This window comes from Lontra canadensis, unplaced genomic scaffold, assembly GCF_010015895.1.
Source record: "Lontra canadensis isolate GAN:19392208 unplaced genomic scaffold, GSC_riverotter_1.0 scaffold9, whole genome shotgun sequence".
NCBI lineage: Eukaryota > Metazoa > Chordata > Mammalia > Carnivora > Mustelidae > Lontra > Lontra canadensis.
This window is the reverse complement of record NW_022631003.1, coordinates 16,979,944-16,995,467: the sequence shown is the minus strand read 5'-3', so window position 1 is coordinate 16,995,467 and position 15,524 is coordinate 16,979,944. Positions and strand designations below refer to the sequence as shown.

The following is a 15,524-nucleotide window of genomic DNA, read 5'->3' as shown; positions in this document are numbered from 1 at the left end:
AAAGGGGGATATACTTCAGTTTTTCAGTTTTGCAAAGGCCTGATCAAGTACTTAGAAAATAATCATGTTCTTGTAGGACAGTCTTTCCACAGTGCATTCCCAAAACATGAAGACAAACTCACATCTTAAGCCTATAAACTTTGTCTACTGGAAGGACATCTCCAAAAAAATTCTTTAAGCTCTCTGGCAAGAGAGATTCTGGTAGAGGTGTTATTAACTAATCTCTGCATAGCCAGACTTCAAGGAATAGACACCTGGATTCATGTGTCACATCTCAAGAAGGCCCCAAAACCTGAGTGAACTTGTACACCGATGGGTGACCTGAAACTACAAATCTCTGGGAACTGAAACAGACAGCATCTGAAATAGACAACTTACCCAAGATATCCAAACTAGGCCTGCACAACTTCACATTTTTTTAATTACCCTATGTTTAGTTGAATCATGTCATCCAGGCCTTCAAAGGATCTTCTTCTAGTTTTTCTACCATTCTCTACTTTGGCTTTGACACATCATTTTATTCCCACCTTACAGAAACTCTCTGATTCTGCTACCTTACTGTTTATTGGCTTTCTGCCAGAGAAATAATGCTCATGATGAATCTAAATCATGGCCTGGCTACTGTATTTAGAAGGATGGTGACACCTGTCTAGTAAAGATAAAGGATTTTCCTGCGGTACTTTTGAAACCATACATGTCCTTTTTCTAGAAGACTGGTGCCAAATATTAGGGATTTCTATTGGGTATACCTTACTCGTAAAGGGTCACTCAGGTCTGGACTTGTATCCAAAATCTTTGTCTTGAAAACCATGACGAAAATGGAAGGATCAGGATTTCTCCCACAGAATATTTGTAACTATATTATTTTATACAACCTAGGTGAACACAAGGGAAACAATTCAACTTGCTTTTTTCCCTAAATATCTTTTTTCCCTAGCTATCCAGACCTCCACCAAAATTTTACTTATACTAGATCAGCTCAGTTGTTTCTTCAGGTCTATAGAAATTGAAGATGTTCATAAAACAATTTCCATAATGCTAGTAAACCGGATCTCATGTGTTCCATATAAATGGTTATATTTCTGATCCTAATATGCCCTCTTTCATTTCAGGAGAAAGAATCTGGGCCAAGAACCCAACTATGCTTCATCCTTAGAATACATTAGGCATATCTCTCTCTCTTTTTTTAAGATTTTACTTATCATTTTTTGGAGAGAGAGAAAGTGAGCACAAGCAGGGGAAGGGGCAGAGGGAGAGGAACTAGCAGACTCCCCACCAAGCAGGAAGCCCTACTCAGGGCTCAACTCCAGGACCCTGAGATTATGACCTGACCAGAAGGCAGATGCTTAATCCACTGAACTACCCAGGCACCCCGGGCATTTCTTTTTATGTGGAAAAGGCGGGGGGGCATATTCTATGTTTTATTTTAATTGGAAAAGACATTGTGGGATCATTGCCCTCAGCCCTGATGCCAAAATTAAGAAACATTCTTCCCTCTACTGCTTATATACCTAATCTAAAGTCTTTCTCCTCTCTACTTAAAAGGACACATCTGAACTGGGAATAATATAATATAATATAATATAATATAATATAATATAATATAATATAATTTTGAGGGGCTGTCTACAAGTAATCCTACAGTAGATAGAAAGGGTTTGGACATGTTTTCCCTAGAGATTTTTTAGCTTGGATTTCAGTAGCAGACCTTGAAAACAAAATCTGCAGTCTTTTGACTGTCGTGTCTACCACTTTCAATACTGCTGACTGAGCTTTTGAATATCCACAACCCAAAAAGGTAGCCTTATAGGAATAGTGCTAGAACACTGCTGAGCCCTAAACCTGCTTACTGCTTAGCAGGGGGGCATCTGGGTCCTATTTGGGAAAAAAAATGTTGTTTTTATATGAGTAATTTGAGAAAAATAACACGAGAACTAAAAATAATGAAAGACAGTAGCAATGAGCTAGCAGAAGTTGACCAAACTCCTGGAACTTGGGACAGTTTTGATCTATTAAAAATGATCAATTTAGGAAATTAGCTGAGAAGTATGTTTTAACAAATAGTGAATAAATTTCTGTTCTATGGCAGTAAGCAAATGACTTCTTCCCAAATGTAGGTTCAAAATAAAATTCTTTTCCTTTCAAAGGATTTTCCTGAAACTCAACTGACCATGGAAACTAAACCAACCCTCTTAAAAGGCTATAACTGAGATTCTTGATTTTCAACCCTCTTGAAGGCCAGTGATATTCCATACCCTGTCCCTCCTCTGTGGGACAAGACACATGAGATGGTCCCCCAGCTTCATGGAAAAACACACTTGAGGACAACCCTTCTCTGCTCTACACTATACAATACAATCTGTAAAGAACTATGACTTTGACAAAAATTAACAACACCGGAATGACAGAATTGACCAGCATTGTTTTCTTTGAAGCATCTTGATCAAAGGGGAAAATGTGAAAAAAGGGGAAGCATGTAAAAGAATTTCAATCTAAAATGGAAAATCTCAGGCAAAAGTCAACAAGAGAAAAGGGAGGAAAAACGTAGGAACTGAGAAAGACTAATTTCCCATAAATGCCTTATTTACAGAAAACTGATAATGTTGGAATTTTCTTAAATGATAGGGAATTGGTCAGGGGTTCCCTCACGTGAACCTTGGGGAAATTTTTGCCTATGGCTTCCAGAGACGTGAACAATGACCACATCAGGTCAACCTCACAAAAAGCTGACTTGAGGGACACCTGGGTGGCTCAATTGGTTAAGTGTCTGCCTTCAGCTCAGATCATGAAGCCAGAGTGCAGGGATCAAGTCCCGCATCAGGCTCACTGCTCAGGGGAGAGACTGCTTCTCCTTTTGGCTCTGCACGCCCACCCCCTACTTACTCTATCTCTCTCTCTCTGACAAATAAATAAACTTTAAAAAAAAAAAAAAAGCTGACTTGAGCTTTATATGTATGATTGGACTGGTTTAGTCTGCTCAGGGAATTTTCAAAGCTGTTCTCTGTGTTTCATTTTCACAGTCTCTAAGTGAACTCTCCCCTCTTCACAGTCCTTGCCCATAAAAACAGCCCACCCCCAAACCCTCAACACACCCACCTGCAGCCCGTTACAGTTTCTATGCCCCTAATGGCAACTCCTTTTCTATTCCCAAATGAATTCATCTTTTTTGGACAATTTTGAGCTTACCCCAGTTTAACTCTTTATTCAGATGACAATTTCTTTCTTTTTTTTACTACCTCATCTTATTTTTCATATTTGACTTTTTTTCTTTAATGTACATTTATTTTTATATTTTTCAGTTTCCATTTTTAACTTATTCCATTTTTTTCAAGATTGATTGATTGATTTGAGAGAGAGAACTCTCTGCAGAGGGAGAGGGAGAAAAAAATCCCAAGCAGAATCCCCACTGGGCTCGATCTCAGGACCCTGAGATCACCACCTGAGCCAAAACCAGAACTCAGACCCTCAGCCAACTGCCACCCAAACATCCCAACTTGTTCACTATTTTAATAGCTTATTACAGTATTTTAACCATGTCTTTTATTTACTTCACCTTTTCATGGAATTATCTATGTTTTATATTAGAAAGCATTATTCTAAAGATATAATTGTTTCAGTTTCTGGACTTTTCTTGCAGCCTTGAGGAAGTTCTAATTTCCTAAATAACCACTGTTATTTCACTTTTAGCTTCCCCTTCACAATCCCAATGCTAAAAATTTGAAGTGAGTAATTCTAAAGATTTATAACCCCAAATCTCCACCACCATCCCATAATACTTACGCAGCAGTGATCACTCCCTAGATAGTCCAATTCTTCCAAGAAAACAAATGAAATATAAAATACATACTATTTAACATACAATCAGTCAGTGATTACTACATCCTGAAGAGGTATTACTGCATAATAGGAGAGAGAGATTGCAATTTACAGAGAAATTTTAACTATGCGATTACCTGTAATTAATTCTCTGTAATTATTAATTACAAAGAAATATTAAATATACACTCCACATCTATTTTTTTTAAGATTTTATTTATTTATTTGACAGAGAGAGATCATAAGTAGGCAGAGAGACAGGCAGAGAGAGAGGGGGAAACAGGCTTCCCGCTGAGCAGAGATCCAGATTCCACATCTATTTGTTAATAGTAATCAACTTGCTTCCAGTAGCCTCTCAAGGACTGTTCTCCCCTGCTTCTTGTAATAAATTCATCAGTTGATTTGCCAACATGTTATTAACAGAAATTTCTGTTAGTTCTGTTACTCCACATTTTTGGCAAATAGAAGTCCTTCTTTCTGCTTTTGATTTGATGGGAAATAATAATAATAACAATAATGATAATGTTGGATTGATTACTTGGGCAAGATGTGAAATGAAATGCATAAAAAAAACTCTTCTGGAATTTATTTCAAACTTAAAACTTTGCAACTTTGTGTTGTCTCAAAATCTTGAGTCCAGTTTTATTCTACACCTGGCAATACTTATAACTCTACCCCCATTCCACAATCACTACCATGGCAAGGACACATTTCTCACCCACTCACAGTTGCTCAATGTTCTGTAAACACGTCGTTCTTTGAAAATAACATCGGTTTAGAAATATGTCCAAAGGTAATGATGTCTTCCGTAGAGCTTTTTTAAATAGCTTTATTTTAAGAATTTTTTTAAAATTTTTATATAATTAACACATCAGATTATCAATGACACAAAGTCAACTCTTTTCATCATTACTTACTCTCCTCTAGTCCTTATTTATGTAAATATTTAATGCTATTATTAGAACCATAACTTAGCTTTTGTTCTCTTTTTCATGTAGCAATAAATAACAGTAATGATTTACATATGTTAATTAATGTAATCCAGTCATACAGGAATTATTATTATTATTGAGCCAATTTTACAGCTGAAGAAGCAGAAGCACTGAGAAGTTGTGTAATTGGCCCAAGATGGCAGAATATGTAAGAGTGAGTCTATTTCATTAACCCCTGTGTTGTCCAAACTTAAGTCCGGTTGAGATGTTCCCAGGGGCACCTGGGTGTCAGTTGATTGTGTCTGATTCTTGATTTCCACTCAGCTCATGATCTCAGGGTCGTGAGATTGAGCCCTGCATCCAGTTCTCTGCTCAGCGTGAAGTCTGCTTGTCCCTCTGCCTTTGCCCTGCTCTCTCTCTCTCTCTTTCTCTCTCTCTAATAAATAAATAAATAAATAAATTTTTAAAGATTTTATTTATTTATTTGAGAGCGCGAGAAAAAAGAGAGTGTGTGTATGAGCAAGAGAAGGGGCAGAGGGAGGAGGAGAAGCAGGCTCCCTGCTGAGCAGAGAGGCCTCTGCAGGGCTTCATCCCAGGACCCCAGGATTATGACCTGAACCAAACGCAGATGCTTAACTGGCTGAGACCCAGGCGCCCCAAATAAAATCTTAAAAAAAAAATTCTCACACTGTATTTCAGATTTCTTCTTTTCCAGATACTTTTATTGTTTATATGAACGTTATTTTAGCCAGGAAATAATATCAAATTTTTTATTTATTACTTCATTCCACAAATACTTATTGAGTGTCTATTTAACTGGTGACTGGAATTTCATTATGATATTTTCATTTTGTGAGTTTAGTGGCTACCTACTATTAAAAATTGGAATGCTGTGACTCTGATCTCTGACTTTGACATTTGGCTAAAGTCTACCTTTTAGGTTCAGCTTTGGCCTCAACATATTTCAACATCATTTCTGAATCCCTGAAATTGTGTACAATCAATAATCCTATGATCTTCGTAGGTAATAATTATATAAAATCACTATCATAATGTTACTAATATAATTAAGGTATAATTTGCAGATCTATTTTAATATATGAATATTCACTTACAGTTATATGTATTTTGGATCTATCTTGGAGTAGGAAACTTCTTGCCAGACTCTTCCAAAAAAACAATTCAAAAAATTGATATTTTCGGGATACCTGGGTGGCTCAGTCAGTTAAGCATCTGCCTTTGGCTCAGGTCATGATCCCAAGATCCTGGAATCGTGTCCCGCATTGGGCTTCTTGCTCAGTGGGGAGCCTGCTTCTCCTTCTGCCTGCCGTTCCCTCTGCCTGTGCGCTCTCTCTCTCTCTCTCCCTTAAATAAATAAATAAAATCTTTTTAAAAATGTGATATTTGCAAAAACTCCCTTAAGACATCAAAGCCCATTATTGGCCTTATTCATCCATCTGTCCTAAATATATTCCTGGAATAAAAAATATATAGCATTATAAATGGATAATTTGGGTTCATTTCAAAATTTCCTGTTCTCATACATATTGTGGCAACGGGTGACAGAAATAATGACAACTTTCATTTAAAGTGCCTCTTCTTTTCCTCAGCCATGGTCAATGCCTATTTCCTCTGAGAGTTCCATAAGAATAAAGCAGAGAGCGTGGGAAGAAATACTGAAGCGGGCCATCTGTACCCCAATGTTCATAGCAACAATGGCCACAATCACCAAACTGTGGAAAAAGCCACGATGCCCTTCAACAGACGAAGGGATAAAGAAGATATGGTCCATATATACAATAGAATATTACGCAGCCATCAGAAAGGGTCAACATGGACTGGACTGGAGGAGATTATGCTGAATGAAAGAAGTCAAGCAGAGAAAGTCAATTATCATGTGGTTTCACTTACTTGTGGAGCTTAAGGAATAACATGGAGGACATTAGGAGAAGGAAAGGAAAAATGAATTGGGGTAAATCTGAGGAGGAGATGAAGCATTAGCGACTGTGGATTCTGAGAAACAAACTGAGGGTTTTGGAGGGACGGGGGGTAAGGGATGCGTGAGCCTGGTGGTGGGTATTAAGGAGGGCATGTATTGCAGGGAGCACTGGGTGTGGTGCATAAACAATGAATCTTGGAACACTGAAAAAATAAAATAAAATTTAAAAGAAAAAAAGAAATAAAAAGAAATTCTGAAGTGGAAATGTCCTCCTGCCTCTGGGTAACAAATACCCAGCAATACTCTACCTTACCTTAGAATTTAGAAGTCAAACAATTACCATAAGGATATATATTTATGGGCTTACTAGAATAAAAAAAATGAAGCATTACTTGTCCTATCGTAAATGTTTTATCTGACCAATTATTTTGACAATGAGTACTGGCTTTGCAAAATTAGGTTATTGGTGAACATTTTCTAGAAATTTAATCAGCTAAATGTGTAAGTCATGATTTAGAAAATAATTAAAGAATTTTATGAGGTTTTTATTTATAAAACCATAATTGAGTTAAAAATATTTTAATTTTCCGGGGCGCCTGGGTGGTTCAGTGGGTTAAAGCCTCTGCCTTCGGCTCAGGTCATGATCTCAGAGTCCTGGGATAGAGCCCCACATTGGGTTCTCTGCTCAGCAGGGAGCCTGCTTCCTCCTCTCTCTCTGCCTGCCTCTCTGCCTACTTGTAATCTCTGTCCGTCAAATAAATAAATAAAATCTTTAAAAAAAATTTTTAATTTTCCAAATTTTTAAAAGTATATTAGTTGTCTTTAGGTAAGAAAGTAACAATCAGTAACCATTTATAAGTACTGGTAAGTCTATTTTGTGCATTTCCTAGAAACTGAGAATGAGATTGATTCTAATGACTGAGTTCCAAACTCTTTTGCAATTGACCTAGTTACCAGTGCTTTGCTTTCAACAAAATTAGGGAGGCTATTTTTTTCAGCTGAGAATTACAATTATGTAACTATAATTATATTTAATGATAATTATAATGTGACCTTTGGCTTATAACTGAGATGCCTAAATACTTAAATGATATTGCTCTAATTGAACCTCTCTCATTTCACTCTTCTCTATGTGAACAAGATTTCTTGGTGCTCACACCTATGTGATAGGAAACAGAACAGGAATATTCTAGAAGAGAAATAGAATAGAATAGAAAAAATAGGAGGTAAATAGATAGTGGAAACTTGCCTTAATAGAGCAATAAGTAATATTCATTCCAGGATACAAAATCTGACTGCAGAAACCAGATGAATGAAATGTACAATTTATTTCACTAAGAAACTATTTTCAAACAAAATTATCTCTTATGTTTCATATTTAATAAGATTATAGTAGATATAGATGGTCTTGATAGGTAATATACTGATACTTGTAATGAGAATTCAATCCAGAAAAATTGCATTACTACTCAGAACCTTATAGGTACAAAAACTTTTTTAAATGATTTTGATTATCTTTAGTTATAGAAATGAATGATAAGGTGCTCATTAAAATATATTGAAGAGTACAGGCACCTGGGTGGCTCAGTTGGTTGAGAGTCTGCCTTTGGCTCAAGTCATGGTCCCAGTATCCTGGGATCAAGCCCCACATCCAGCTCCTTTCTCGGCAGGGAGCCCGCTTCTCCCTCTCCTTCTGCCTGCAGCTCCCCCTGCTTGTGTGCTTTCTCTCTCTCTCTTTCTCTCTGTCAAATAAATAAATAAAAATCTTTTTAAAAATTTTAAATAAATAAATAATATTGAAGAATAAAACACCAGGATAAAATTATGTGGGAAACTACAATGGAAATATAAGATCAAGAAGAAGCAAGAATGATGTAAAATTTCCAACTAGCAACAAAAGAATCCAACAAATGGATGATGGCAGGCAATAAATTACTAACAGTATGTACATTTCATTGGATATGTTTAAAAAAGTGATATTATAATTTCATTTTTAAAATAGCAGTATTTATAATACACTTTTTTATCATCTTGCACATGACAAAAAAATTTAAGTTAAGGAAGTGTGACAAGTTACACGTTTAATAAAATTCTTTTAGGGAATATAAGAAAAAAGATTGAAGACCAAAGAATGTAAAAGTTTTAGTTGAGAATGCTGAGAAAAGTATCATTTATGCCACATAATATATATACTAAATATACCTAATAAAATTTATAATTAAAAATCAAGATGGAAAAGTTTTGAAGAATATGGATTTTTCATCCAAATATGGATTTTTTATTTTTAGTCATTAGACATTTGGCCAGGTTTCTTGGCACATCTGATAAGTTTATTTATGCCTGGGGAAAGTAATATAGGACCTCTTATAAGTCATTTATTACTTATTATACATTAATTCATCCCACATTAAGCAGGTGGAAAGTGTGTTATTTATGGCAGTGCAGGAGTGGAGAGGGAGAGCACAGGGGAGCTCAGTAGAAAAGAAAAAATCATAAAGATTCTAGTGAGGGAAGCATCCAAAATAAAATAGAAGAGTTTTATATTCATTCAGCAAACATTTGCCAACTACTAAGGGCCAGGACAATGCTTTCTTATAGCTTCTTCTCTTTGACTTGGCTTTATGTCACCCACAGTTTATTATCTTCCCGGGAATTGAAATATCTTACATACCTATAGTTTTACAGTTCACAAGGTGGCCACGTACACTAGCATCACTTCTCACTTCTCAGATCATTTACAAAATGTAGACAAAGCGGCGCCAGGGTGGCTCAGTTGCTTAAGTATGCGCCTCTTCATTTCATTCAGGTAGTGACATTGAGTCCCGCCTCTAGCTCCCCACTGGGCGTGGAGCCTGCTTAAAATTCTATCTCTCCTTCTGCTCCTCCCTTCACTCGTGCTCTCTCTCTCACTCTCAAATAAATAAATAGATCTTAAAAAAAAAAGTATGTCAAAAACAAAATATACTTCATCTATAGAAAAGCCTGTTTCTCACCACATCCTATTTTAAACTGGTTCTCTACTCAAAATATGCCCACTTCATTTTCTGGGGTCCCAGTTAAATTAATGTAACAGTGTGGATCTTTCTTATTTTCAGGATTCCATGAAAATAGATTATAACACCCCAATCTCTCTTGGAAAGCAAATAGGATGATGAATCACAATTGGTAATATTTTTTTTAAAGATTTTATTTATTTATTTATTTATTTGACAGAGAGAGAGAGAGAAAACACAAGCAGGCAGAGCAACAGGCAGAGGGAGAAGGAAAAGCAGACTCCCCACTGAGCAAGGGCCCCCCCCCAACTTGGGGCTTGATCCCAGGATCCCAAGACCATGACCTGAGCTGAAGGCAGATGCTTAACTGTCTGAGCCACCCAGGCACCCTGATGAAACATTTTTATATTGCTCAAAGTAGAATTAAATAAGAATGTTAATCAAATAAAGGTCATTTCATTAGAGAATAAAATGAATAAATTGGCTTTAATTCTAGATGTTCAATGAACTTAGAAATAATAAGTATGCATTCCATTGGTTGTATCCAGATGGACTCGCATTTTCCTTACAAACAAACATAAAGAGAGCTATAAATTGCACACGTTAAGCTGCTAACCAAGGGAGAGATTGTCTACAGATTTATTCTGTTTAAAATCCTGTGATAATACATTATATGTTTATTAAATAAATAAAATCCTGTGATAAATTTCACTTCTTTGTTCCATTAAAGAACCAGATAGGATGAAGCCAAGGGGAATATGTGATGTTCCCTAGACTATTAAAAACTGATATGGTGTATGTATTTACATTAATACCTCTTTAAAAAAAATGAAAATCAAGATATTGATTGATTTCATCAAGTCATATAATTTATTTTGTTTCTTCTTAAAAACATTTAAGGTACTGATTAATAATCAGAGCCAGTGTAGCCTAAAAGTCCTATTCTTCAAAGACTTAGAAAATTTGAGAAAGTGGATTAAAGAACACTGATGGTTGTAGAAATAATCTGGAATTGATTTTTTTATACTGGAAGTGGTTAATATGTTACAAAAATAAATGGTTAGCAGTTTCCTTTCACTGCCCATCAGGTAAAATAAAAACCAGAGATTACAAGAACAGAGTTCAAGGAATCAAGGACTCAGCTTCCTATTATTTGCTCTTTCTCTCCCCACCATGAGGGGAAATCAACTGCCTAATCCAGTCTTGATTCTGTTTCTCCTGCTCCTTCCCAGAGATGCTTCCACTGCTTCAAAACCGTAAGCAACATTTCCAGAAAATTCTACTGCCCTTCTCTTTCTCATTGTGTTATCTACTTCTTGATATGTCTCACTTACTTATTTTCTGATTTCCTGTGAAGTTATCTGCTGTTGAAGGGGCTTGGAAAGGTCAGTAAATTGTTACGGCTCATGTGGAAAGGGGCATACTCCAGTTATAGAAAACACAGAGTCATAGGGCGGTAACATTTATGAAACATTCACCAAATAAGAATAGAAATTATACAACATTCATTTACTAATAATATAAAATTCCCACCAAAAAGGGGGGGAAAAGCATATTTTTATAATTGTCTCATGAAAAGGGCTGCTGTGTCTCATCCACTGTGAAATGGCTCAGTGGCCGTATTTTCCCCCAGTCAGGGATCACCAGGACAGTTGCACGACTTTCACACAAGCCAGGCTTTGTGTGTCAGATCACCCAATTCATCAGCAAACCTGTAAAGGCTGGCATTAGGTCTTGGGAATATACAGATTAGCAAAATGCAGGCTCTGCCTTCAATACCTCACAGTATAGAAAATAGGAGATAGTGCACAGAGAAAGGAATACAGTGCAAAACCAGAAGCAAGCATTGCAGGATTTTGTGAGAATGCCCACAGAGAAAACCTCCCTCCTCCTGGAACCTTTAAGCGATATAAGAGAAGGGGTATCACCTAAGTGTGCCGAGAGAAAGCTGTTCTTGAGATAAGTCCTATGAAGTAAATAGGATGTACCCAGATAGATAAGGACACTTCAGAAGGAGAGGGAGGCCTGGGCAAACCAGAGCATTGCAAATACAGCGCATTTGAGTGGTTGCAAAGGATGGGCAAAGAACAGCAGGAAAGTGGTATTTTCTTCTGGGTGGACATGGTAATATATTTGGTGATTAGCCTTGCCTAGCTTGGCTTGTCTTCCAACATCAGAGAGTGTAAGAGAGAAAAGAGCTAAAATTGCAAAGCAGTTCAATTCCTCTTTACCTGTTAATTGTTACCACTTTAGAGTCCTGAAATAAGCACATTCATATCATCCACATGAAACCCAAGACCACCACTAGGCAGGTTCTTAATGCTTTCGTGATAATCAATGGGTTCATCACCTTTTGTTGTTGCTAAAAAAAAAAAAAAGTTTTTCAGCTTTATAGACATATAATCGACAAATAAAATTACAAAATATTTCAACTGTACCACGTGATGATTTCATATACACATATATGAAAGGATTCCTCCCACTGGGTGAATTAAATCCATCTCATGCATATTTACTCTTCGTCTTCTTCTTTTATTTTTCTAAGAACATTTAAATTCTACTTCCAGCAAATTTCATTTATACAATGCAGTTATCAACTATAGTCACCATGTCTAACATTATATCCCCAGACTTCATTCATCTTACTATAACTGAAAGTTTGTGCCCTTTTACCAACCTCTCCATATTTCCTTCAACACCCCTCCACTCCAGGCCATGGAAGCCACCTTTCTATTCTCTGTTTCTATGAATTTGTTTTTTTTTTTTTAAAGATTCCACATACAAGTGACAGCGTGCAATATTATCTTTCTCTGGCATATTTCATTAATAATGATATCAAAGCCCATCTCCATGTTGTTGCAAATAATAAGATTTCCTTTTGTTAAAGCTGAATGGTACCCCATTTCTAAATTTGAAAATGACTTCTTTTTTTAAAAAGATCTTGTTTAGGGGCGCCTGGGTGGCTCAGTGGGTTAAAGCCCCTGCCTTCAGCTCAGGTCATGATCCCAGGGTCCTGGGATCGAGCCCCGCACTGGGCTCCCTGCTCAGTGAGGAGTCTGCTTCTCTCTCTCTCTGTCTGCCTCTCTGCCTGCTTCTGATCTCTGTCTGTCAAATAAATAAATAAAATCTTAAAAAAAAAATCTTGTTTATTCGAGAGAGAGAGAGAGAGCGCACAAGCAAAGGGGCAGGGCAGAGGCGAAGGGAGAATCAGACTTTCTGCTGAACAGGGAGCCCAATGTGGGGCTTTATCTCAGGACTGCAAGATCTGACCTGAGCCGAAGGCAGACACTTAACTAACTGAGCCACCCAGGTGCCCCAGAAAATGATTTCTATCCGAAATACAAAGTGACTCCTGGATTGCTTATCCATAGCTTATGAATAGTTTTACAAATATTGTGAGGGAGAATATCTCCACAGCACAACGGAAGCATATTAATGTTTAACTGGTTGGAGGTTTCTGAGTTTCAAAGGTCTTTTGGATTGGCCTTTGAAGAATACATTCCTCTACCTTCTTGCTGAAATATGGCTCTGTTCTATGATTGGTGATTACTGAAAAGATAATCTAGGATACAGCCACAATAATGATGTCTTTTCAACTTCTCCATGATTGTTCCAGACACCTCTTTTCCACAGGCAGTATCTGGTGCTGGTCCCATCACAGCTGTACGCTGGGGTTCCCGAGAAAGCTTGTGTCATGCTTAATCACCTGAATGAGACGGTGACACTGAACATAATTCTGGAGTATGGAATGCAGACCAGAACCCTCCTTGCAGACGTGGTGACAGAGAAGAACTCCTTCTACTGCAGCCCGTTCACTGTCAGTATGACTCCTTAGGACACAGAAGCTCGTTAGAGGAAGAGCATATTTATTAGCTGATGCCTTGTGTCCTGACCCCCGACAATAAAAAAGCATAATGAAAACACTGAGAAGTACAAAGTGACTTTCAAATTAGATTCTACTGAATATACTTTCATAATATTTACAAACAATTCCAGTGCAATATGCAAAACATAATAGTAATTATAGGAAAGATTTCCTTTGCCCTTTAACTTGTGAGGGAAATAAAGTTCATGCCATTACCTACAAAAACATTAAAAGTCATAAATTTAAGTGACTTATTTAAGATCTCACAAGTGGTCATTGGTTAATGTCTTGTCCTTGTAACCTGTTATTACATAAGGAATTAAATAGTTAATGATACTGGCTTACTACCAATGATATAACACATAATGTTGATGTTGACCATCGGAAAATAATATTTGATAATCATTTTAATGCCATCGTATTGCTGTGGACATGAGAGCATGTTATTTCCTTCACCCCCATGACTGTTTAAAGAACTAGTCCCTTTCACTGTGGTGACATTTCCCCTTTAAATCAACAAAGTGTTACTGTCATGTTACATTAAACCTAAGAATCTATAAACCCAGGGACATAATTTTCGATTTATTCCTCACTGGTTCTCTGGGACTGACCAGAGAAATAAGAAAGTCAAAAAGACTGAGACATTCAGAAGTGGGTCTACACAGATTTTTCAGTTCTTTTCTACCTTACAGCTTCCGGAGTTCCCATCTTCCTCAGGGTTGATTACTGTGGAAGTGAAGGGGCCAACCCAGCAGTTCATAAAGAGGAAGAGAGTGCACATCACGAAAGTAAACAGCCTTGTCTTTGTCCAAACAGACAAACCCATCTACAAACCGGGACAAACAGGTATCAGGAACCAAATCAGCAAGGGCCACTTTACGGGGCAGGTGTGTGGTTCCCTATTACCTTATTTTGCAGTCATGAAAATCCAGGCAAGTTGTTATCTGTGTTATTTACCCTCGATTCCCACTGGGTAGTTTAATGGGGAAAATCTCTATGTTTCAGTGAGATTCCGCATTGTCTCTGTGGATGTCAATTTTCGCCCTTTGAATGACACGGTAAGTCTCATTACAGTGGATGAATTGGGGGAAATGGGTAAAAATGTCAAGTCCACTTTTTGCAGAACCTGAAACCAATACGATCTCATAAGAGTTCCACTGCTGGAGAATAGGGAAACCAGTTCACCAACTGCATTGTTAAAATAAAATATTCAGTTGAAATTATCCTTTTAAAGATCCCAGTAATTTTTATTGAACAAAAGAAAGTAAGTGCATTTGATTTCTCCCTTAGAGAAATGGAGACTTTCTCAGAGATCAATTTCATCTGCAAAATTAATTTATTTGGACCTTTTTACCATAGCATAACTTTCCTCAATTGTACAATATTTCATAAAGGTAAAGTCATGACTTCTCAAGAGCTATATGTCCCAAACTTCACAGGTAAACCAAACTGGGGCACATTTCCTTGTTTGGACAAGAAATACACAGACTCACTTCCTCTCATCTGGATAACGTATCAATGTTGATGAAATGGCTTTCTTGTTCTGACGTCTATCCCACACTCATACTATTTTTTTTCTTTCCAGTTCCCAGTGGTTTATATTGAGGTAGGTAATATCTTATGCATCTCAGATGGGATGAAGACTTACTACAAGTTATGTTCCATTGCCTCTTGCCACCCCTCTTTTCCCACCCCACTAGCACTTCACCAAAACTAAACAGTTTTCCCTATCTTCAATCCTTTGGAGAGTGGAAAAGATGTAAATGAAGGGAAAAAATCCCCTGAGATGATACAAGTTCATGCCTCTTTCAATATTTCTGACCAAGTTGGATATGCATAATTTCAAAAAGAGGTATTACGATCTGTAATATCTCATTGCTGGTAAACTTGCTGCCCTTTCCTCAGTGTGTAATTCCTAGAAAACTTTGCTCAGTACCTTTGGTGGCAATTTACCAACCATCTCTTATCCAACTCCCAAT

At 37.1% G+C, this 15,524-nt stretch overlaps 1 protein-coding gene across 1 annotated transcript in view; it reads left to right on the top strand.

Moving 5' to 3' along the window:
- The first annotated feature begins 10,776 nt into the window (after positions 1-10,776).
- LOC116866180 (pregnancy zone protein-like) overlaps positions 10,777-15,524 on the top strand; it is a 43,546-nt gene continuing 38,798 nt past the window's right edge. The window contains exons 1-5 of the mRNA XM_032854939.1: positions 10,777-10,936; positions 13,314-13,497; positions 14,238-14,391; positions 14,551-14,603; positions 15,131-15,151. Coding sequence (XP_032710830.1) covers positions 10,854-10,936; positions 13,314-13,497; positions 14,238-14,391; positions 14,551-14,603; positions 15,131-15,151 — 495 coding nt within the window. The 5' untranslated portion in view covers positions 10,777-10,853. The remainder of the gene's footprint in view (positions 10,937-13,313; positions 13,498-14,237; positions 14,392-14,550; positions 14,604-15,130; positions 15,152-15,524) is intronic.